This window comes from Cibotium barometz, chromosome 29 (assembly GCF_041138505.1).
Source record: "Cibotium barometz isolate CiBa-2024 chromosome 29, ASM4113850v1, whole genome shotgun sequence".
Taxonomy (NCBI): Eukaryota; Viridiplantae; Streptophyta; class Polypodiopsida; order Cyatheales; family Cibotiaceae; genus Cibotium; species Cibotium barometz.
The window spans coordinates 10,663,716-10,686,785 of record NC_141074.1 but is presented as its reverse complement, the minus strand read 5'-3'; the positions used below and the strand labels follow the sequence as shown (position 1 = coordinate 10,686,785).

Below are 23,070 nucleotides of genomic sequence, written 5' to 3'. Positions count from 1 at the left end.
TAGCTAGGTTTGTTGCGCCAACTCCTCTGTGTCATTATTTGACCTCGAGATTTCCTCTCTTGGCTTAGGGAAAGCTTATAACTTCTTGAAAAGTGGTTCTTTTAATCCTCTGAATTTGTATTTTCCTTCCACGGCTCTCTTGGCGATTTCAAGAAGCTTATCTTTTCAGTCCATTATGATTGATTCGTCTTCACATTCCTTACCCTGTTCCTTATTAAAAGTGATTTGAATTAGAAGTTTTGGGACGATTTCCATTTCTACATAACTCGGATCATTAATTGGTTTTAACCTTGGGGTTGTTCTTTCTTCTCTATGGGCTTGCGAATCTCTTTCTACTTTCTCTTGGAGTTTTGGGGTTCTCTCTATCAGCACAACATGACCATTTAACCCTTTTTCTTCATTTGAGGTTATTTGGCTTATTGAATCAAGAACATCTTTGACTTTTGCATAACCTAGATGTTCTTTTGGGTCCTTCTCTCTTGTCTCATTACCACTAGGACTTTTTGAGGTCCTTGATTGATTAGGTACTTTTGTTATTAGGTAATCTTGTCTCATTAACATTAGGACTTTTTGAGGTCCCTGATTGATTAGGTACTTTCGTTAGCTTTGAGGAGGGCAATGTATCTTTTCCCTTCTTTTGGGTCCTTCTCTCTTCTCTCTTATCTTTTCCCTTCTCTCTTATCTCGTTTTACCATTAGGATTTTTTGAGGTCCTTGCTCGATTATGTACTTTTGTTGGCTAAAAGGAGGGCAATGTATCTTTTCCCTTATTACAGTCCTTGCCTTGTTTCTTGTTTTTAACACTCTTGGGATGTAGAATGAGAACTAGTTTGATTGTGCTTTTGTTAGGCTTGTTCCCTAAACACAATCCTCACTCTGGTACTTCCTATTCTTCCTCTGAGGAAGGTTGGCTTAAGACACTGACTATCCCAAAGCTTGTTGGTGGTGGCTGGGGTGTGATGATAGATAGATTTGAAGTTGTAGGCTTATATGGGAAGTCACTGTCTATGCCACACCTAATGCACCATTTATCCAAGGGTGGCAGATTATTTGTTTATCGCATTTGGATTTGCCTCTATAGAGCATTCAACCATTATGTGGGGACCTTAACCTCTAAAACAAGCAAGAGGGCCTCTCCTCAGAGCCATTAATATCTTGTGGTCTATAGGTTCATGCCGATGCTATTTATATTAAGGTAGTCAATTGCTGTGTGTCCTACATCATTGGTCCTCGTTATCCAAGGATTGAGTCTAGATAGTCAACATAAAATTCCCATGTGCTAGGGGGTTCATCAGAATTAAGTTCAGTAACAACACTAGCCTTATTGGTGTGGTTCCCATGGCGACGTTAGTTGTGGTGGTGAGATAACATCGGAGATGAAACCTCCAATGCTCTATACGAGTTTCTTACCAACATAGGGTTCATTGCTAGATGAGTAGCATTTGGTCCAGCTATTGGTGGGGTTGGTAAAGCTAATGGGGTTGCTGGTAATGTAAGCACTCCTATCATTCTAGCCATTTGTTGTGTGTGGTAGCAATTGGATGATTCATGATTTCCATATCTTCTGAAATATCCATACCACTGGCTCTTCCCGCTTGCTCTCTCAAGACTGGGCATTCATGCACTGTGTGGTTGCTTCTACAAACAACACAACAGTTCATTTCCTATCTTGGAGTTAAATGCGGATGGCCTGTCTCGCTAAGAGAGGATTTCCACACTTCCTCTGTGCTTTTGGGCTCTTCGGTTTTCCTAGTGTCTTGACTTTTAACATTGGGTTCTATTTTGACTAAAGATTCTGATCTTTTGCTTTCCCTGTGGGAAGAGATACCTATAAAGTTATCTTCAAAATCTATTGCATCTAGGCAACATTCACTAGCGTTCTATGCCTTCTAGCATACAATGTATTATGTAATTGTTTGTTTCTTAAACCCTCCAAGACAATGAGATGAGCCTAGTTTGGCTTGGTTTTTCCTCAACAAGATATCTATTATTTAAGTCCTTAAGATAGTTGATACAATCTCTCATAGACTCGTGCTTAAGCTACTAAAATTGGCATAATTGTGTAAATGAGCCACGCTTGACATGAGTCTTGGAGAAGCCCGTGGGGGTAAATGCTTGACACCAATCTTGGAGAAGCCTATGTAATTGAGCGAGCTATGCTTGACACCAGTCTTCGAGAAGCCCATGGTAAATGCTAGCTCAAGATCCTTCATGGTCCCTTTTTGCGAGTCTTCTAGCATTCGAAACCACAACAATGCAGTCTTTTATGGTCAATCCAAAGGCATCTCTCTTAGTCCTAGGATAGGTTACCCTCTTAACCGCATGCAGATTTGTCTAAATGCAACAAGGTGGTTGTAAGGATCCCTTGATCCTTCAAACTTGGACACTACCTTAGATATTTGTGAGGTTCTAATCCTCGATTGGGATCGTGACCGTGCTCATCTCTCATTCCCCTTGGCGGTTTGATCGCAATTGGAATGGCAACACACTCTTGTCTCTTCATCAGGAACAACATCTTGTGCTATAAGTTCTGTATACTTAGCCATTGGGGCTATGTACCTTGGTTTAGCTCTGGGAGGTACTAGTGCATAAGATGGTCTCGTGTACCCATAGGTTGGTACTCCAACATATTATTTTGGTAAGGATTCAGAGAGCACATTGGCCATATGCATCATATGGTATCCCACTACTATCGATATCCCATTAACTACTTGTAGGCTCGTAGTTCTCTGTTCATGACTATGTAGTCTCTTGATTTCCCATGCTTCTTGAGCTAGTACTCTAGTCTTTAAGGGAGTGTTACCCTTTTATTTTGAGAGGTGTTGCTTCTCTTTAGACGGTGTTTTTTTTCCTCATCCTTTCATTAGGTCCAATGAGAAAGGAATCTAGAAGTTGGCATCCTGTTTGTGTTCCTATCAGCTATAGAATGAGCATTCTTGCTCTTCTATTGGGCTGCCTCTTCTTGAAGTGATTTCCTCCTAAGAGGTCCTCACTTCCCTTCCTCCCATTGTCCTTTCACTTTAGTGGGGGCAGAGGATGGTGTGTCTCCCCCTTGCCTATACCTTTTTGTATTCCTTGTCTCCTCGGCAAGTCTTGGGATATAGTTGTTACCTTCTTCATCAACATATGTAATTTGATTGGTGGCTTGTTGTTCACTAGGGGCATGTCAAGTAATCGAAATGACCCTTGCAAGTCCCTAGGAATATTAATGATTGTGTAGAGGTTGCGTGAGCATCCTCATACAACACCATTCCTTCATTGTCGAGACGACTTTAAGCCTCCTCAAGAATAATTTATCAATTACATTAGGAAGCTGAGACCTTACCAGCTTTGTTTGAGCTCTTGGTAGCTTCTTGCAATCTTTTGGGCCTTTAGGTTCGGTATAAGATACGTTTCAATTAGTATTGATGTTTTTGGAAGTATGTTGTTGCTTGCCTGCATGTGTGAGTGCTTAAGTGTGCGTGTGCACTTGGGGTGAGCTTGCTTAATTCTTGCTTGTGATTAGCTAGATGTGGAATGTGATTAAGAGAGAGAGAGAGAGAGAGAGAGAGAGAGAGAGAGAGAGAGAGAGAGAGAGAGAGAGAGAGAGAGAGAGAGAGAGAGAGAGAGAGAGAGAGAAGAGAGGAAGTTTGATTCTCCTTTATGAGTGATTAGGTTACAAAGATCCAAGCATTGGGTTAGTAGAGCTAGAGTGGAATAGAAGCATTCTATTATTGATAAATTGTTCGCTTTAGTTTTCCAAACTAGTGCTGGAGTGGAATAGAAGCATTCTGTTATTGATCCATTGTTTGATTTAGTTTTCCCATGAGTTGCAAAACTTGTGATAGGGGTTGAGTTGAAGGTGAGTTTGAGTGATTAGGAGAGGTTATTAGATTGACTTTTCCTAAGCCATAACCCTTCTTGTGTTTTTTATTGTTTTTGCTTATTAGTTGAGATGGATGGTCAAGTTGAGTTCCCCCTTGTAAGTTAAGGTTAGCAATCTCATTTGTGAGGCTTTTACATTAACATCTTAAGCATGAGGTTAAGGCTAAAAAGATGAAAGTTGAAACTTTCCCACTATGTCCAAGGGGTAAAAAATTGGCCCATTCATTCAATTGATTTACAATAATCATTCATTTTGGTGTTTGCATGCTAGAATAACTATTTTGGAATCATTGCTAAGCTAGGTACCATGCAAAAACAAAAAAAAAGAGCAAGAAAATGCAAGGAAAGAACTCGTTGTAAAGTGGGATCATCTCCTAGTCGAATCCTTTTCATCCTACTAGTAGGATCATTTTGGGTATAATCGTTTGATCCAAGTCTAGGAGTTGGACCGATTGACTAGGCTAGCACAATTGTCGATGGTTGACTCGATGTCTGCAAGCACATTTATGAGCAATTAATTGACCATAATTGTTCTGAACTTGGGAGTCACATTGACAGTGTACCTACCAAATTTGCAAGGGATATTTTTTTATAGAGCAATAATTACACTGCAATAATAATTTTTTATAGCGCAATAATTACATTGCAATTGAGGCACCATCGGCTTGACACTTGAATTGCTATAATCCCAGAAGTGCAATCGTCAATCCAAGTCTCAGATCATGAGTCAACCACGATTTCTACGATCTAGTCCAAGGTCTAATTGCTACGATCCCAAAAGTAGGATCGTCATGTTTTTTTAATCTTTCTGTCTAGGATCGTTTTGTCTAGGATTGTTTCTAGGAGGATCGTTTTTAGCAAGTCCCAATCTTCATGGGCACAAATGGGATACTCTTGGAGAGATGGCCAATGTCATTAGTGCATGAAATTAAGCCAGAGCTCTTTTTATAGGTGGAGGGGGACTCCCTTAGCAAAGGTATAAGCGGTGTGAAAGTGGTTTGATGAAGAGGTTGTAATTGGACTAGGTCTTAGCTTGCTAGGTCCAAGGTGGTGGAGGAAGATATTACAATTTTCCATTCGAGTTAAGGTTTTCAAAGGTCATATTAAAAAGGTGTGGGGTGAAAACATTACAAAGTGGGGAGTGTGATTGTGGGTAAGAGAAGAAGTGAGAAAGATATTTGAGCACGCTGTCTAAAATTTTTGCAAGCCAGTATTTTGGTTGAAACTTTTTGTGTAGCTCAGATTGAGAAGTGTCAAAAAACAAAGTTGAAGTTCACGACCCATTCTACAGAAAAATTTGCGTGAACTACTTTGTGGGTCGTGAACTTTGATTGCCAAATTCCGAGTAGAAGATGCTAAAAAATTCGAATCAAATTTATCTACCCCAAAACAAAAGTCTTCCAAGAGGCCCCCTTCATTTTCACATTCTTTATTTGGACATTACTTCCTTAGTCACTCTCACCACAAAAGAATAAGGCATGTGAATACACATGGTGTATGGACTCAGCACTTAATGTAAGGGCAAAGTAGTCCCCACTTGTAAGAGCATGTCAACACTCCCTTGTATTGATCTTATGCAAGATATGCATGCACCTTCCAATAATATTATGATATTGGAAAATATTAACTTATTCACTCACTATATAATAATGCATATTAATAACTAAGGTATGTCTCCCACCCATTCTTGACTTCATTTTGTTAGTCCTATTGGCGTGCACTTGGTTTGTCAAGAGTTATTCATGAATGCAAATATTTCCCTTTAATAGGTTGAAACTTATTACTCTAGATAAAACCACCCAACAATATAAATGAAAATACTTAATGTACATATGTATACATAGATGTAGGGGGAACATAGTGATGTGTATGATAAATAAAAAGGGAAAAATGAAAAATATGTGATTTGTACATAAGTTATAAGGTCTAAAAAATACCCATAGTAATAACAAGAAGTGAAATAATTGCAAAAAAGGTTTCTATAAAACATATCTCAATATCTAGTGCCTTTACTCCATATTTGCTCTTGGGAACCCATTTCTAAACCGTCCGCTTCATTGTCGGAGCTTTTGTTGTGGAATTTGTGTAAGTAGATTTGATTGAGTGTAATTCTCTATCATTTCTATTTCTCTATCCACAAGAACACATTGATAAGCTGACTTGTGTATTCTATAAGAAGTCCAATGAGAGTTTCATGATTTACTATTTTTAGTTGCACTCCTCTTTTTGATGGGAGAAGGCTTCCAAACAGGAGGTGGAAATGGTTTCATTGCATTCGAACTCTATTCATCTTGTTCAGACAATTTGTATACTTGTTTCTTTGGAACCCAGAATATATATGTACATCCCAGATATATAGGATACCTTAATTACCTTTGGTCCACCCGTATGTGTTTGGAAATCTGGTGTATTTTCTGCTAAGGAAATGATCTCCTCCTTCAGTATAATTTTCTCAGGAATTGGTTCCAATTTTTCCTCATCATCCTTTGATGTTTCTTACAAGATAACTGATCATATATAAGGGTTTGTAATAGTCGGCTCTTCTGACTAGAAGAACTACAACTTGCCATGAGGTAAAGTTAGTTCAACTATCTGATCTTCCCAGTTGATAGCACATTTATTATTACGAGCCATCCACGTTCGACTTAAAATGATTTCTTCAATCATCTCACTTGCATTCATCACATAAAAACTACCTTCTAGGGGATTATTTCCAATGTGATGAAGTTGTTAAAACACCCATGCAGCTTTGTAGTGTGACAGTTAAAAGAAGAAAAAACCATGTTCGTTGATTGAAGCTTGGTTGACGACCCAGGGTCTCCCATACTTGATAAGCCATTAAGCTCTTGTCTACACCGGAGTCGACAAGACCAAGGGATTGGACAATTTTCGATTGGGTTGGAACCCAACCACAATTGCCTTGGTTCTATTTCTTCCTTGTCTTCTTCAATTGGACTCTTTTAGTGCTTTTTTTTCATTTCCAGTTCAGCTAGTTTTTGTTGTTTCATAGAATGGATTTCTTTTAACATGTTTTTTGTTAGAGGTTCATGAAATTTTCTCAGTTTACTCCCATTTATATAGGAGTCAAATTTTCTCAGTTTACTCCCATTTATATAGGAGTCAAATGGAACATTGTCTAACATTTCAAGCCTACCTGAGTCAGAGTTGGTGAACTCTCAGATTCTGAAGGGTTCTAAACCTAACAATTTTAAATTTCTTTTGTTTTTCTTGGCTGCCGTATATAAGTACTACATTACCCTCTTTTGAATTCTCATTTAACCAAGTGTCGATCAAACCATTTCTTCCTTTGAAGTTTCTCCACATAAAACTCATAGGTTGCTCATAGCCTCGTTTCATCTAACTTCTCAAGCTGAGCTAACCTTTTCGTAAGCTCATGGCTCGTAGGCCCCACACCTATTGCTACTTCTTTGAGAGATGGCACTATAAATTCCATAGGCATTACAGCTTCTAGCCCATAAACTAGATGGAATGGGGTCATCCCTACTATCACAGTTTTGTAAGCTGTTTTGTAAGCCCATAGAGTGGTTGGCAATCTTTGCTCCCAATCATTCCGTTTCTCATTTACTATTTTTGTCAAAATAGTGCTGAGGATCTTGTTGGTGCATTCGACTTGCCCATTTGTTTATGGTTAATATGGAGATGACTTCTTATGAATCACCATAAATTCTACCAGAAGAAACTCGATAACTTCATTAATGAAATGAGTTCCCTTGTCACTTACTAAGTTAAGTGGGCATCCGTGTTGGGGTAAAGGCGTTATGCCCACCCTTATAGTGTGTACAAGCCCATAAGTTATAGTACATAGTACACTTAGTACTTTTAATGTACTAAGTGCACTATGTGTACTAGTGCAATATACATGTGTGATAGGGGAGTCACACACTCATGATTGATGAGTTGACTTATCCCCACAACTCTCTCTCTCTCTCTCCCTTGTGCTTCTCTGTGTATGTCTCCCATGAATGAACTCTAACCCTAATTCTGGTTTTCTCCTCTTCAACTGGTATCAGAGCTAGTTATTTTTCTAGGATTTTGTCGGTGCAGAGAACAGGCGCGTGCTGCATCAGAACTTGTCGCTGGTCGCCCTTGTGCAGCGCTGGTTACTGGTCGACTGTGTGACCAGTCGCAGGCAGGTGGGTGGAGAGAAGCAGCAGCGTGGGCAGGCGCATCCACGATGCCCAGCAGGCTTAGCCACGCTGCCCAGCAGCAGCAGCCTGCATTGCCCAAAAACACGCCGAAACCACCAATGGAGAGGAGTTCTTCACCATTTGCGATGCTGGTGAAGTCTGCAAGCTCCTGCACTGGCAAAGTTTGAGAGCCCGAGGCATGCGTGCCCATGCGCACAAGCGAGGGTCGTGAGGCAAAGACCAACGAAAGCAATAGCAAACCGCCTTGGACGTTGGTCAGCGCGGGAGAAGCAGAACTCAGAGTGGTGAAGAGGCGGGGGCACATCTACGTGCTCAGCACTGCCAAAACCAAGCATAAGCAGCGCCAAGGCTTCTCTACCCTCGGCCCCTGCACACCTGGGCGCAGGCAACCAGATAGCGCAAAGGGTTTCCCTGCCATCTGTGTGCTGGAGAAATTGGAAAGCTAAAAAGAGCATTAACACAAACGTGTCCCCACTTTTCTTCTGCAACAACAAAATTCAGCCTGCAAATTGCAACAGAAATCAGAAATCAGAGGTATTTTTTGCTTCAATTTTGCGAATTTCTTATCAATTAAATCAATTGAGCAGGTACAGGTGCTCAATTGCTCAATTTTTGAGCAAAATTGGCAAAATTGGGTGACATTGGTCACAATCAGGATCAATTTGCAGAAAATTGGTCACAATCAGGATCAATTTGCAGGAAATTGGATGTCAAAATTTGGGGCTTTTTATGTAATTGTGCAATTAAGCACTCATACATGCTGTATGATGTGAAAAATCGCACATTTGGGCAAAATTGTAGCAAATTGCAGTGCAAATCAAGGGGCTTTTGTGCCGATTTGGTTGATTTGCATGCAGGCGATCGCATTTGATGCTGTGGATAATGTGCTGATGCCTTACAAGCACTCAATGTGCCTGTAAATCAAGGGGCTTTCATGTATTTGATGTATATGTGGCCAGGGGGAAGCATCGTGAACACTCTGGATGCCTTCATGTGCGCCAATGTACCATGTATGATCAGCAATTGATCTTAAATCAAGGGGCTTTTCAAGTTTGTATGCTTGTTGAGCTTGGCAAAGCAGCAGGCAAGACATTTATGCCTTGAATCCTCAAAAATCAGCTTGCAGTCAAGGGGCTTTTGCCCAATTTCTGTTCGGGACTGTTGTATGCAGTGTACGGGACTGTAAACTTCTGATTTTCACTCATTTGGATAGCCAGGAGAGCATTTATTGCTATTGTACCTGCTAGTACAGATTTGGCACAGCTTTGTGCATGTTTTGGCATGGATGTACACTATTTTGAGTGACCAAAAGGTTCAATTTCAGCTGCTGTACTTACCGGGACAGGTTTGGTACATCATTGGTGAGCACTTGGTACTGCTGTACAGTACTTTGGAAGGGCAAAAGAGCACATTTAAGGTGCTGTCCAAAATCTGCAGCAACCAAATTTTGATGTTTTCATCACATAAAGTGGGAGAAAAGTTGCATTCTTGCTTCCGCAGTGGGAGATAAAGCTTGGGAGAATAACTGTAAGCACTTTGTGTGCTTTTGGTGCAGTGTTTGCACATTTTGCAGGGAGTCAGGCATTGACAGGTTGCATTTTGCTATGGCAACCACAGGTGAGAGCTCTTCATTGCTTCACATCAAGAAGCTTGAAGGCTCGCATAATTATGATATTTGGCAAACCCAGTGCTACAATGTGTTGCTCCAGAAAAAGCAGCACAAGCCTATCAAAGAAAGGGGTGTAATGCCCGCTTCTCTTACTGCTGAAGAGTGGGAAGATATGGATGAGCTGGCAAGATCTACTATCATGTTGTCTGTGTCAGACTCATTACTTTTCAGCATTCGTGAAGAGAAGACAGCTTGGGGAATGTGGCAGAGATTGCAGGACTTGTATGCCCAACAAAGTGCCTCAAGCAAAGTGTATTGGTTGAAGAAACTCATAGGCCTTCAGATGAAGGAAGGGGCTTCTATGACAGCCCATCTAAATGAGTTTAATGGTATTGTCAGCCAGGTCATTAATCAAAAGTTGGCGATGGACGATGAGTTCAAAGCCACTTTTCTCTTATGCACTTTGCCAGAGAGTTGGGACACATTCAGGACAGCCACTAGCAATTCGCATGCTATGCTGTCATATGCAGATGTTGAGGGTGCTCTTCTTCAAGAAGAGATGAAGAGGAAAAACAACTCTGTTGGAAAGTCCAATGCAATGAATGCACGTGGGAGATCCCAGCAAAGGGGGAAAAGCCAAGAACGGGGAAGGAGCAAGTCTCGCTCCAAAAAGGATTTGGAATGCCATTATTGTGGCAAAAAGGGACACATTAAAAAGCAATGCTACAAATGGAAAAATGATCAAAAAGAAAAGGGAAAAGGCAAAGACAAAGAGAAAGATGAAGCCAAAGGGCAAAAGTGGAGTCAAGATTGAAGAAATCAATGTGTCACATGCAGGTGGTAGTGAGGATGAGGTCCTATTTACTTCTTCACTTGATGCCCATTCACTTCTTACAGGTGGTCATGGTATGCACTCATGGATCATTGATTCAGGTGCCTCCTTTCATGTCACAGGTTGCAGAGACTTGTTTGTCAGGTACACTGCTGGCAATGAAGGAGTGGTTTATTTGGGTGATAACCATGCATGCAAGATTCTTGGCAGAGGTGATGTGAGGCTTGTATTTTCAGATGGCTCACAGCTTATGCTCCATGATGTCAGGCATGTGCCTGAGATCAAGAAGAATCTACTTTCTACTGGACAGCTTGATGATGCTGATTATGTTACCACATTTGGTAGTGGAAAGTGGAAGATTAGTAAGGGCTCACTGGTTGTTGCCAGAGGCTCTAAGGTGGACACTCTTTACTTCATGCATGCAGGTGTTTGTCACCATGCTAATGTAAATGCAACCGAGCTGCCGGAAATTTCTATGTGGCATAGCCGGTTGGGACACATGAGTGTCAAGGGAATGGAGCAATTGTCTCGTTTGGGTTACTTGCCTTCTCTAAAGTTTTCAAGTTTTCAGTTTTGTGAGCATTGTATATATGGTAGGCAACTACAGTGCCCCCACAAGAAAGCTCTTGGACAGAAAGATGCTCAATTAGAGCTTGTGCATACAGATGTATGTGAGATGCCTCAGCTTTCTTTGGGAGGGGCAAAATATTTTGTGTCTTTTATTGATGATGCCACACGTAAGGTGTGGGTCTATCCTCTTCGTTTGAAGAGTGATACATTCTCCGTGTTTCAGAAGTTTGTTGCTCTTGTTGAGAATCAAACTGGCAAAACACTGAAAGCTTTGCGTTCCGACAATGGTGGAGAGTACATGTCCAAACAGTTTCAGGACTTTTGTGATGCTAAAGGCATCAAGAGGGAGCTCTCTACTCCTTATGATCCTCCACAAAACGGGACAGCAGAGAGGATGAACAGGACCATACAGAAGAAGGTCCGGCTATGTTGTCACATGCTGCATTACCTCATGGTTTTTGGGCTGAAGCTGTTATGACAGCCGTTCACCTTATAAAGAGGTCACCTAACATGAGGCTTGGTGGGAAAGTGCCAGAAGAAGTATGGACAGGGAAGCCTCCGTCATACAAGCACTTGAGAGTGTTTGGTTGCGTTGCGTACGTGCACATACGCAGGGAAATGCGCACCAAACTTGATCCTAAGTCTTACAAATGCATATTCCTAGGATATGGTGACAGAGGTGAAATGGGGTATAGACTTTGGGATCCCATAAATAGAAAGATCATACGCAGCAATGATGTCATTTTTGATGAAACATGCATGTATAAGGAGCCTGCAAGGCAACAGGAGCCTGGCAGAGTCATCTTTGATGATGATGGACATCATGGACAACAACAAAGGGCTGTAAATCAGCCATTACAGCATCAAAACCAGCCCTTAAATGGTGCTGAAAATGGTCCAAATGGACAGCCAGAGATGGCAGAAGATATCCCTATGGATATACCACAGTTGGAGGAGATACCGGGCATGATATTTCAGCCTTATGGCATGGAACAGGAGCCACCAATGGGTGATATGCAGGCTGGACAGCAACATGCAAATGATGGTCATTGGGTACGGAGGTCCACTAGACCCTCCAGAGCTCCTGACAGGTTTGTTCCAGGGGTTGACTATTTGATGCTTACTGACTGTGGGGAGCCCTCATGTTATAAGGAGGCTTTACAGAGGGCAAACAAGGCTCTATGGGAGCGTGCCATGAAGTCAGAGATGGATTCTCTGCATAAAAATGGAACATGGAAGTTGGTGCCTTTGCCTGCAGGCAAGAAGGTTTTGCCATGCAAGTGGGTATACAGGCTCAAAGTTGCACTAGATGCAAAGCCAAGATACAAAGCCAGGTTAGTGGCTAAGGGCTTTAAGCAGGAATATGGTGTGGACTTTGAGGAGATCTTCTCTCCAGTGGTCAAAATGACCACACTTAGAGCTGTGTTGGCTTTGGTTGCGCATGATGATCTGGACTTGATTCAGATGGATGTGAAGACTGCTTTTCTTCACGGTGATCTCCATGAGGAGATATATATGCAGCAGTGAGAGGGTTATGCAGTAAGTGGAAAGGAGAAGCTTGTATGCAAGCTGAAAAAGAGTCTTTATGGGCTCAAACAGGCACCAAGAGAATGGTATCATAAATTTGATACATTCATGAAATCTCAGAAATTCAGGAGAAGTGACATAGATCACTGCTTGTACACCAGCTTTGGATGGCAGTCTATTGATCCTCATCTTGTATGTTGATGATATGTTGATTGCCGGGAAATCTCGTAAAGAGATGGATTCCTTGAAGAAGAGGCTGCATGAAACCTTTGATATGAAGGATTTGGGTGATGCAAATCACATTTTGGGTATGCGGATACTTCGGGACAGAAATCAGCATGTGTTGTATTTGTCTCAGAAGGAATACATTAGCAAAGTCTTGCAGAGGTTCAATATGGACGGGGGGAAGAAGACTAGTACTCCTTTGCCTCCATATGTGAAACTCAGTGCTATGGACAGCCCACAGTCGGATAGAGACAGGGCTGATATGGCCAAGATTCCGTATGCTTCAGCTTGTGGCAGTCTCATGTATGCCATGGTTGCTACTAGGCCGGACATTGCATTTGCAGTGGGAGTGGTTTCTAGATACATGGCCAACCCTGGCAAGAAGCATTGGGAAGCAGTGAAAGGTGTCATGAGATACCTGAAGGGCACACAGGATATGTGCATATGTTTTGGCAAACAAGATGCATTAGTGCATGGTTACACGGATTCGGATTATGCCGGTCATCCAGATAACCGGAAGTCTACTACCGGTTATGTATTTACATTCACAGGAGGTGCTGTGTCATGGATATCCAGGATGCAGAAGTGCACTGCCTTATCTACTACAGAGGCCGAGTATATTGCAGCCACAGAGGCTTGCAAGGAGGCATTATGGCTATCTCGGTTAGTGGTTGATTTGGGCTATACAAGGGATATTCCATTGTTGCATTGTGACAGTCAGAGTGCCATCCAGTTGGCAAAGAACCCTGTCTTTCATGCAAAGACGAAGCATGTGGATGTGAAGTATCACTTCATCAGAGAGGTGATAGAGAACAAGCAAATTCAGCTTGTTAAAATTCATACGGATGACAACCCGGCTGATCTGTTGACAAAGAGTTTGCCTCCGGAGCGGTTTGCTCATTGCAGACACTTGATGGGCATTGGATGAGGCCAGTTTCAGCCTTGATATGGCCTTGTATATTATCATGTACATGCTGATTTTTCTTTTCCTTTACTTAAGGGCACTTTGCCTTTAAGTGGGAGGTTGTTGGGGTAAAGGCGTTATGCCCACCCTTATAGTGTGTACAAGCCCATAAGTTATAGTACATAGTACACTTAGTACTTTTAATGTACTAAGTGCACTATGTGTACTAGTGCAATATACATGTGTGATAGGGGAGTCACACACTCATGATTGATGAGTTGACTTATCCCCACAACTCTCTCTCTCTCTCCCTTGTGCCTCTCTGTGTATGTCTCCCATGAATGAACTCTAACCCTAATTCTGGTTTTCTCCACATCAATCCGTATCTAGAGATAATGTGCTCGTAAAGATATTTAGCCATACTTCGTGCATCAGCTTTGATAGTGGCTTTCGTCTTTGTCTAGCATGTGATCTTTGCCATGAGTGATATTGACTCGTTGGCATTCATCATATTGTTTAACAAATTAAACCATATTTACACAAAATCCCAAATTGCAAATGAAGCTTCCATCCTTAGATCTCTTTTACTGTAAACAATAACTCTACAAATAATAAAAGATAATTAATCAAAACATATCTACACCAAATCTAAAAAATTTCAAAAACAATTGGAAAATAAACTTCTACTTTGGAATGATCAATCCAAAGGAGAGAAGGTTGTCAATTGCATTCAGTGGATCCTAGAGAGCCCTGCACGTAATGTTGTGAGGGCTCATATTGATGGAATCCAGAAATAAATCAATGTGATAAAAGTCTCTAGGGAATATAATGGTAATCTCATTATGGAATTCCCTCCAACATTTGGAAAGGTCAATGGAATGAATGGCATGGATCAAAAAATATGATGGCATGGATCAAAAAATGATGGCCACATTTGGACAAGACCAACCACCACCACCATGTCCATCAAGTGCTCCACAAGCGTGAGCTATTGATTAACCCCAACACTTTTGATTGAACAATTTTCCTCCATTCCTTCCTATGTCATGCATAGGGCAAGAACAAAAAGAAATGTTCTTCACATATTCTTAATTATAGAGAACACCTTGGAGCGCAAACATTTGCAACATCAAGAAGAACGAATTGCTTCTTGGGTTATAAACCAGTGGTAGCACCCTCACCTTCCCTTAGCACTATCTCCCACAGGTCATAAAGAAACCTTAGGCATGGGATCAACGACGAGAAGGCCGGCCGATGGGCGGGGGATGACGGGGGCCGTCCGATCTTAGCATAACAACCCCGTGGGAGATAGTGACTATCGCCCACGTGTTCATAAAGACCCCTTGGGCATGGATCAACAAAGATGGAAGGTTGGTTGCACGGGTGGGATAATGATCCTGTGGGAGATAGTGACTGTCTCCACACCGCATGGGCGGGGCCAACGAGAGCCGTTCGATCTTAGATGGAGGAGACCGTCGGTCAGTTGGAGTGTCGAGGGGATTATCTCCCATGGGGTCATAACGAACCCTTGGACATGGGATCAATGGTGGAAGGCTGCTTGCACGGGTGGGGCCAACGAGAGTCGTCCGATCTTAGCTGGAGGACGGTCGCTGGTCGGTTGGTTTGACAGGTGACTATCTCCCATGGGGTCATAAAGAACCCTTGGGCATGGGATCAATGGTGGAAGAAGGCAGACCGCATGGGCGAGGCCAACGAGAGCCATCCGATCTTAACCGGACAGGACGGTCGACAACCGGTTGGATTGTCGGGGGCCGAGGGTAAGCTTTAGGCCTAATGGCTGACTGTCTAGAGCATGAACGCGAGCGGGCGTAATAGAAGGGTTTTGCTCTGAGTCCACATGTTTATATTTTTGATCGAATTTACAAAAATACCTAAGCTTACAAAAAGACGCCGGAGATCGAATGACCGGCCTTGATACCATGCCTAAGGGGTCTTTGTGACCCGTGAAAGATAATGGTGAGGCCTTCCTCACCATCGAACAAGGATAAATACAAACATCGAGCCACAAAGCTCAAGAGGGTTAAAAGGAAAAAGCAAATGCGCCTGCAAGAACAGATGAAGAACTGGATTTTTTTTAAAAAAAAATCAATGAATCAATTGTAGCCACATGGGCACTCTTTCTGTTGTGTAGAGAAGGAGATAGCACACAAGAATTAGACATCTTGCCCGACCATGATAATTGGCTAATTGTTGGAAGGGGAAATGGGCTCCACCCACTTGAGTGGGCCCCGGGTGTGTACTAAAGAAAAAGATGGCACACAAGAAGCGTTCGGGAGGTCGAACTAATGCCGAAACTTTGCTCCATGAATCGTCGAATCGCCATTCTTTTGGTGCTGTTGATAGGATCCTTGCTTGCAGGCAGCTCAGAAGTGGGCAAGTGGACAGGGGAAAGAACAAAATAAAGTAAGTGCTTAAAGAGAACTTTGTTACTAATCCAATGCTGTGCATTTATATTGTTTAATTCATTCAATGGCATGTAATCAACTCCATGGATCGGGAAGAGGACTGGCACAGCATTTATGTTGTTTAATTCATTCAAAGGCATGCAATCAGCTGCATGGATGGGGAAGAGGATGGCATTTATGTTGTTTAATTCATTCAAAGGCATGCAATCAACTCCATGGAGGATGGGGAAGAGGATGTGAAGGAGGAGGAGAAGAAAAGAGGAGCGGCGGGGCCGGTGGTTGGATTTGGGGGTTTCAGAGTAGCCCAGAAGTTAAAAAGTGTCACACCGGTGCAGATGGGACTCATTTGTCCAGGTCTTCCTAGTCTGGGTAATCAACTGCAGTCCCACCCCCAACCCTTCTCTCAGCTTAAAGGCTTACAAAATTGAAAACACACCACGTTCAAATGTGTATCTCTTATTTTGAAAATCTGCTCTGTGTGAAGTCCAGTTAGTCTAATCCTCTTGACACCCATCGATGTGAAACAATGCTAGTTCATCTTATTTCCTCTTTGCTTCATAAAAGAGCCCCTCAACATATATGTATAATCTGTTCACCATAAAGCCTTCACTATGCGTAGATGGGCTTGTACTAGCAGCCAGTTGAAGCTTAAGTCAAGATTGAGTAGGAGCTAAGAAGCAAGAGGGTGAATGACACAAATGCTTCTTGTGGAGAGGTGTGGTCAAATCTTGCATATCCTCCCTTGTTGGGGCATCCTGTATGGTATGTACGTGGGCGTACACCCATATGTAGGTGTAGGGTGCACATGTGTGCTCAAATCCAAGAGAATAGTAGTTGTTGGGAAATGTTGAGTGTAGAGGAGGCTTTGGCCTCATTGGGGCGTAGGGAAGGGCTGCTTTCATTGGAAAACCTCATGCGCATCTCGGAAAAGTGCAGAAAAATGAAAAATATTGCTTATGCAATTCATTTACACATGCACATATGTGATGTTGGGCTGGAAACGCATGGAGCGCTTGGTAACCATCACCTTGTCCCATTGTTTGTGGAATGTGGAAGTTTGCAAGTCGCCCAGCAGGTTTTCCGCAGGTTGGCTCTTCGGGATGAGTATTCATGGACTTCTCTCATCCAAGGCTATAATGAGTGTGGTGATTCTCACAGGGCTTTCAGCTTATTCCAAAATATGCAGGATTATTGTGTGCATCCTAGCAAGTATACATTCCCAGCGCTGCTGAAAGCTTGTTCTAAGTTGAAATGTTTGAAACGAGGCCGAGAAGTGCATGCTGAGATTGCCAAGGAGGGGTTGGAAGGAGACCTTTTTGTTGGCAATGGTTTGGTGGACATGTATGCCAAATGTGGCTCACTTGTAGAAGCTTCGGAAGCATTTGAGGAGCTGCCAGTTCGAGATGTAGTCTCGTGGAATGCTCTAATCTCAGGTTTTGCTGAAGGCAACATTGATGACGATGCACTTAACTGTTTGGACCAGATGCAAATGGAAGGTCTCTTTCCAGATGCTATCACATTTGTTGGCACTTTGAAAGCTTGTGGCAGTTTACAAGCTTTAGACAAGGGCCGAGCCTTGCATGTCAAGATTGTAAAAGAGGGTTTCGAGAGCAACACTTATGTTGGAAGCAGCTTGCTGGATATGTATGCCAAATGTGGCTCACTTGCAGAGGCAAAACAAGTCTTTGACAGGCTGCCAGTGCGAGATTCTGTCTCACGGACTGCACTTATTTCAGGATATGCCAAACATGGCTTTTTTGCAGAGGCACGAGGTATGTTCGATGAAGTCCCTGTCCAAGATGTAGTGTTGTGGACCACGCTTATCATGGGTTATGTGGAACATGGGCTTGGTGAGCAAGCGCTGAAGTGCCTGGAACAAATGCAACTGGGAGGTGTGCCTCCTGATGCTGTCACCTTTGTTTGCAGCTTGAAAGCTTGTGGCAGCATAGGAGCCATAGGCAAGGGCAGAGAACTGCATGCTGAGGTTGTGAAAGAGGAATTAGAGAAAGATCCTCTCATTGGCAATGCTTTGGTGGATTTCTATGCTAAGTGTGCCTCGTTTGTAGAAGCACAAGAAATGTTTGACAAGTTGCTGGTCCAAGATGTAGTCTCATGGAACGCACTTATCACAGGGTATGCTGAACATGGCCATGGTGAGGAAGTGCTACACTGTTTGCAACAGATGCAACTGGATGGTGTGTCTCCAAACACTATAACTTTGGTGTGCAGTTTGAAAGCTTGTGGCATCAGAGGAGCCACAGGCATGGGGCAGGAAATACATTCAGAGATTATAAGAGAGGGACTTGAAAAGGACCCCACTGTGGGCAACATTTTAGCAGATATGTATGCTAAATGTGGTTTGCTTGTAGAAGCTCAGGAATTGTTTGATGAGCTATCAGTTGTAGATGCATTATCATGGAATGCACTAATGGCAGGATATGCTCGTCAGGGGGAGAGTGAATTCGTTTTTGATTTGTTTAAGAGAATGGTGGAGGAAGGCGTACAGCCAGGAGAGGTCACATTTCTTAGTGTCCTCACTGTGTGCAATCATTCTGGTCTGGTGGATAAGGGCCTGAAATTCTTTGAGGCTATGAGCGAAGTGCATGGTGTCACTCCGACTATGGAGATCTACAATTGCATGATAGATCTTCTTGGTCGGGCAGGTCAACTTGATGAGGTTATGGTAATGTTGAAGAAGATGCCTCTCCAACCTGACCTTGTAACCTGGAAGACTGTATTAGGTGCCTGTCAAAAGTGGGGTAATGTAGACCTTGGTAGACAGGCTTTCTATTCTGCACTTGGACTGAACCAAAAACTTGCTGCAGCATTTACTTTAATGTCCAATGTCATAGCTGATGCTTACATATGGGAGGATGAGGAGAACCTTGAAATACTGAGATTGAACATGTAATAAAAATGGGTAAGGTGGGCTTCTGCAGAATAAGATCTGCAGTACATATATGTTGATGCCTGCTTGATGTTGGATGGAGGTGCTGACATTGAAAGTGAGGGGCAGACACTTACACATGCCAAGATGACTCGTTCTTGTCTCCTTTTCCACTTGGAGCACTAGCTGGACACATCTGGTCTGGGTGAAGTTAGCTTGCCTATCTTTACAGTTTGCTTGGAATGTTTGTGCGCCAGGTTATTTTGGGCTTGTTATAGGTGACAAGAAGGAGCCCGTAGAGAAAGCTCCAATTGCAGATTACAAAGCATGACATGAGAGCAAACAAGGTTCTCCATTGAATCTCTGTGAGCATTGGTGACAGCATGATATATCACATGTAGGATGCTCGGAGAGTCCACAAGAGGCTTGGGACTAGCTCGTGAGCATTCATGAGACCAGCACAAAAACGAGGAAGATGCAACGCAAGCAAGAGTTGCATAGCATGAAGAAGGGGCCCATGTTTATAAATGACTGTGTTGAAGATCAAGAGCATTGCAGATGCTTTGGGATCTCAAGTCTCAAGTAGTTTTCAACAGAAAAACTCCTTCCTCTCTAGGCTATCATTGAACTTTTGAAGCTCCTCTTCCATTCTCACCTGTTGTGCGTTACCACGATCAACCTCAGTGCATGTAACGGCTTGTACCTTGCCGACCTGTTCCTGCACCTATAGGATGTGTGACAACCAGCCCAAAAGGGCGCCCATTATATTACCTAAAAAGCCTTTTTGTGGTCGGTTTGTGCTGGCTCCATGCACTATATAAACGTGCCCATCATAATCAACACATCATCGTATATGATCAACTCAACACGTCCAACGCTTCAGTAGCAGCCGGCACTCCGCTCCAACACAATCCTCATCATCGCATATCAGCAGCCGGCTCTACTACCTGGGCAACCCACCTCTGCAGTTACCCGGCTGAATATCAATGCATCAACCAATACACATCTTCAGTGCTCTATCACTTGTGTTCAGTAGCGTACTGCAGCAACTCGGCCATCATCTTCATCTACCACTGCAACTGTCGGCTCTACCTCCTGCATACAGCAGTAGCCCGGCTGACCAACACAGACATTATCTTCCAGCTTCATCACTGATCCTGTAGTGCCCGGCTTCACACCATTCATCAGGCGCTCCACTGTAGAGGATTCGACATTCATCATCCACACTAGTCTTGCATTTTGCAGCCTCTACACACTCGGAGTGCCACCGTTGTCCTCGACGCGAGCCTTCGTCACCGACCGAGCCTCTTGCTTCGACTTCATCTTTGCTTCTTCGCCGGTCTACTACTCGGAGTCACCTCACATCAGAGGGCCTCTTGTACTGGATTACTTTACCATTATACACATTTGGGTGTATTTCTTGAAGCATAAATCAAATGCCTTCCAAATTCCAATACTTTACCACGTGGGTTCGGTTAGTCAACTAACCAAATCGGCATCTCGATCGGGATTGCTTGCAGTGACAATGGTGATGAGTTTATCTCCCATCAAATTGCCGAGTTCTTGCAAGAGAAGGGCATTCAATGCCAACTTGCCTCCACTAGCTCCCCCTCACAAAATGGAGTGGTCGAGCACAAGAACTGTACCATTATGGATATGGCACGCTCCCTCTTTGCAGCAGAGCTGCCTAAACGCCTTTGGTCAGAAGCAGTCAACATTGTGGTGTACCTTCTGAACCGTCCCTCATCACAGGATTCCGTTTGAGGTATTTTATGGCGAGAAACTGAATGTTTCTCATCTCGATGTCTTTGAGTGTTGTGCTTACACATAGTCTGAATGACACGAGGGGCAAGCTTGAGCCATGGAGTGAGTTGCTCATTTTTGTAGGCTACTCTTCTGAATCAAAGGCCTACAAAGTCTTTGATCCAAGATTGAACAAAGTCTTTGTTCGTCCAGACTTACACCCGAATAAGAATCTCTGACTGTGCCACAAGAACCCAATCACTCGACTATTATTCCGCCACTTGAGGAGTCTTCCTCCTCCCGACAGCCACCCAGAGATCCTTTACCCCGCTGGTACCAACAGACCATGGGGGATTTAGGCATGCTTCCTAGCGATACCCCCTTTGGATGGTCCTCGTCGGTCCACTAGGCTCAATCCTCATGCCTCATTTACCTCTGTGTTTTTAGCAGACTATGTGGCCCATGATGAGCCAACCTTGTGGAAAGAAGCAATCAAACAACCTACCTGGAAACAGGCTATGGAACAAGAACTTTAAAGCATTGACTGTAATGGCCCATGATGAGCCAACCTTGTGGATCGGCCTCGTCATAAGAAGGTCATTGGAACCAAATGGATTTCAGGTGCACGTCTGCACTAGATCCAGGCTCCAAGACCATAGAGCTCTCACAAACTTGCGAGACTCTCTATATGACTAATGACTAACCTTGGCCACCCTTTTATAGGCTCTTGGCCGGTCATTGGGCGTCCACACTTGGACGCTCGCCCGTCCATACTTGGGTGCCTGCCCGTTAGTCTATCCCTAACTCAGCTCGCCAATCAGCCTGCCTAGTTCCAAGCTTCCCCAAACCTCGAAGCTAGTCTTGTGTGCGTGTAGCATACGGTAGATACACACTGTGCACATGACATACTCCCCTTCCTCTAAGAGCTCACTCTTGAGCTCACTAAAAAGCTAGGGTAATCTCTCTGAAGAGTAGTCAATGTCTCCCATGTAGCGTTCTCCTCAACACGATCCTTCCACTTGATCTTGTATTCCGTGATAAGCGTATTACGCAATCTTCTTTTACGAAATCCAAGAATCTTTTCAGGTTCGTGCGGAACAAATGTCATGGCCTCGACATCTATAATTTCTTGAGGAGTAACTAACTGATCTGTTCCACCCAGTACTTCCTTAAGTCTATTGACATGAAATACAGGATGAACTTTCACATGAGAAGGCAAATCCAATTCATATGCAATTGAACCAATCCGTCGTGTAATACGAAATTTGGAGATCGACCTGTCCGTAAAGTCTCGAAATCTTTCGGAACTCGCAAATACACCATCGTTTCTTTAGAGAACTCTCTGGGTAAACGATGTCTATTAGAATAAAATGTGTCTCGGTCCTGAGCACTTCTAATAGATTCCTTCGCAACTTGTAACATTTTCTGCATATCTTGCAAAAAATTACGTGCTGCATCATGCTGAAGTCCCGAGAATCCTACTGTAACAGGTGATCTAGGTTGAAAACCGTACATAAGCATGAAAGGACTAAAACCTGTACTCGTATGCTTAGTACTGTTATATGCAAATTCTAACATAGGAAGATAATCCTCTCATGAACTCTGTCTTTTGGATACATATGCTCGAAGCATATCCTCCAAAATCTGATTCACTCTTTCAGTCTGGCCATCAGATTGAGGATGATCAGAGGAACTCAAATTCAAAGTTGTTTCCAACTTCTCAAAAACAAGTTTCCAAAAATCACTCGTAAACTTAGAGTCCCTATCACTGACTATGTCCTGCGGTAACCCGTACAGTCTAAACAATTGCTCGATAAATTGCCGTGCTAATTGCGTAGTTGTAATAGTCTTCTGGGTCGGTAAAAATGTAGCCATTTTTGTCAAGCGATCTACCACAACCCAAATAGAATCGTGGCCTTGATGTGTTCTTGGCAATCCGGTAATAAAATCCATGGAAATACTTTCTTGGCAATCCGGTAATAAAATCCATGGAAATACTTTACCATTTATTACCTGGGATTTGCAAAGGATGCAACAACCCAGCCTGTCTAAAGCGTTCAGCTTTATTTGCCTGACAAATCTGACACTTGAGAACATGATCTTCTACATACCCTTCTTTGGCCAATAAAAAGTGTGTTTCACTAACGATAGTGTCCTGTGTATCCCAGGGTGTCCAGCAGAAGGGGCGTCGTGACACTCCTTAAGAATCTTGGACCTAATGTCCAGGATCTGTGGTACACGAGTTTTGTTATTACGGAATAATAAACCATTCCGAATCATCCACTGGCCTCCTGCAGCCTGAATGGTAGACTGCT

At 43.0% G+C, this 23,070-nt stretch overlaps 1 protein-coding gene across 1 annotated transcript; it reads left to right on the top strand.

Moving 5' to 3' along the window:
- Positions 1-16,116: 16,116 nt before the first annotated feature.
- Positions 16,117-20,466, top strand: LOC147621828 (pentatricopeptide repeat-containing protein At3g16610-like). Its single transcript, XM_086822851.1, has one exon. It carries the CDS (start codon positions 16,931-16,933, stop codon positions 19,034-19,036), a length of 2,106 nt encoding a protein of 701 aa, XP_086678977.1. The 5' UTR covers positions 16,117-16,930; the 3' UTR covers positions 19,037-20,466.
- The last annotated feature ends 2,604 nt before the right edge of the window (positions 20,467-23,070 follow it).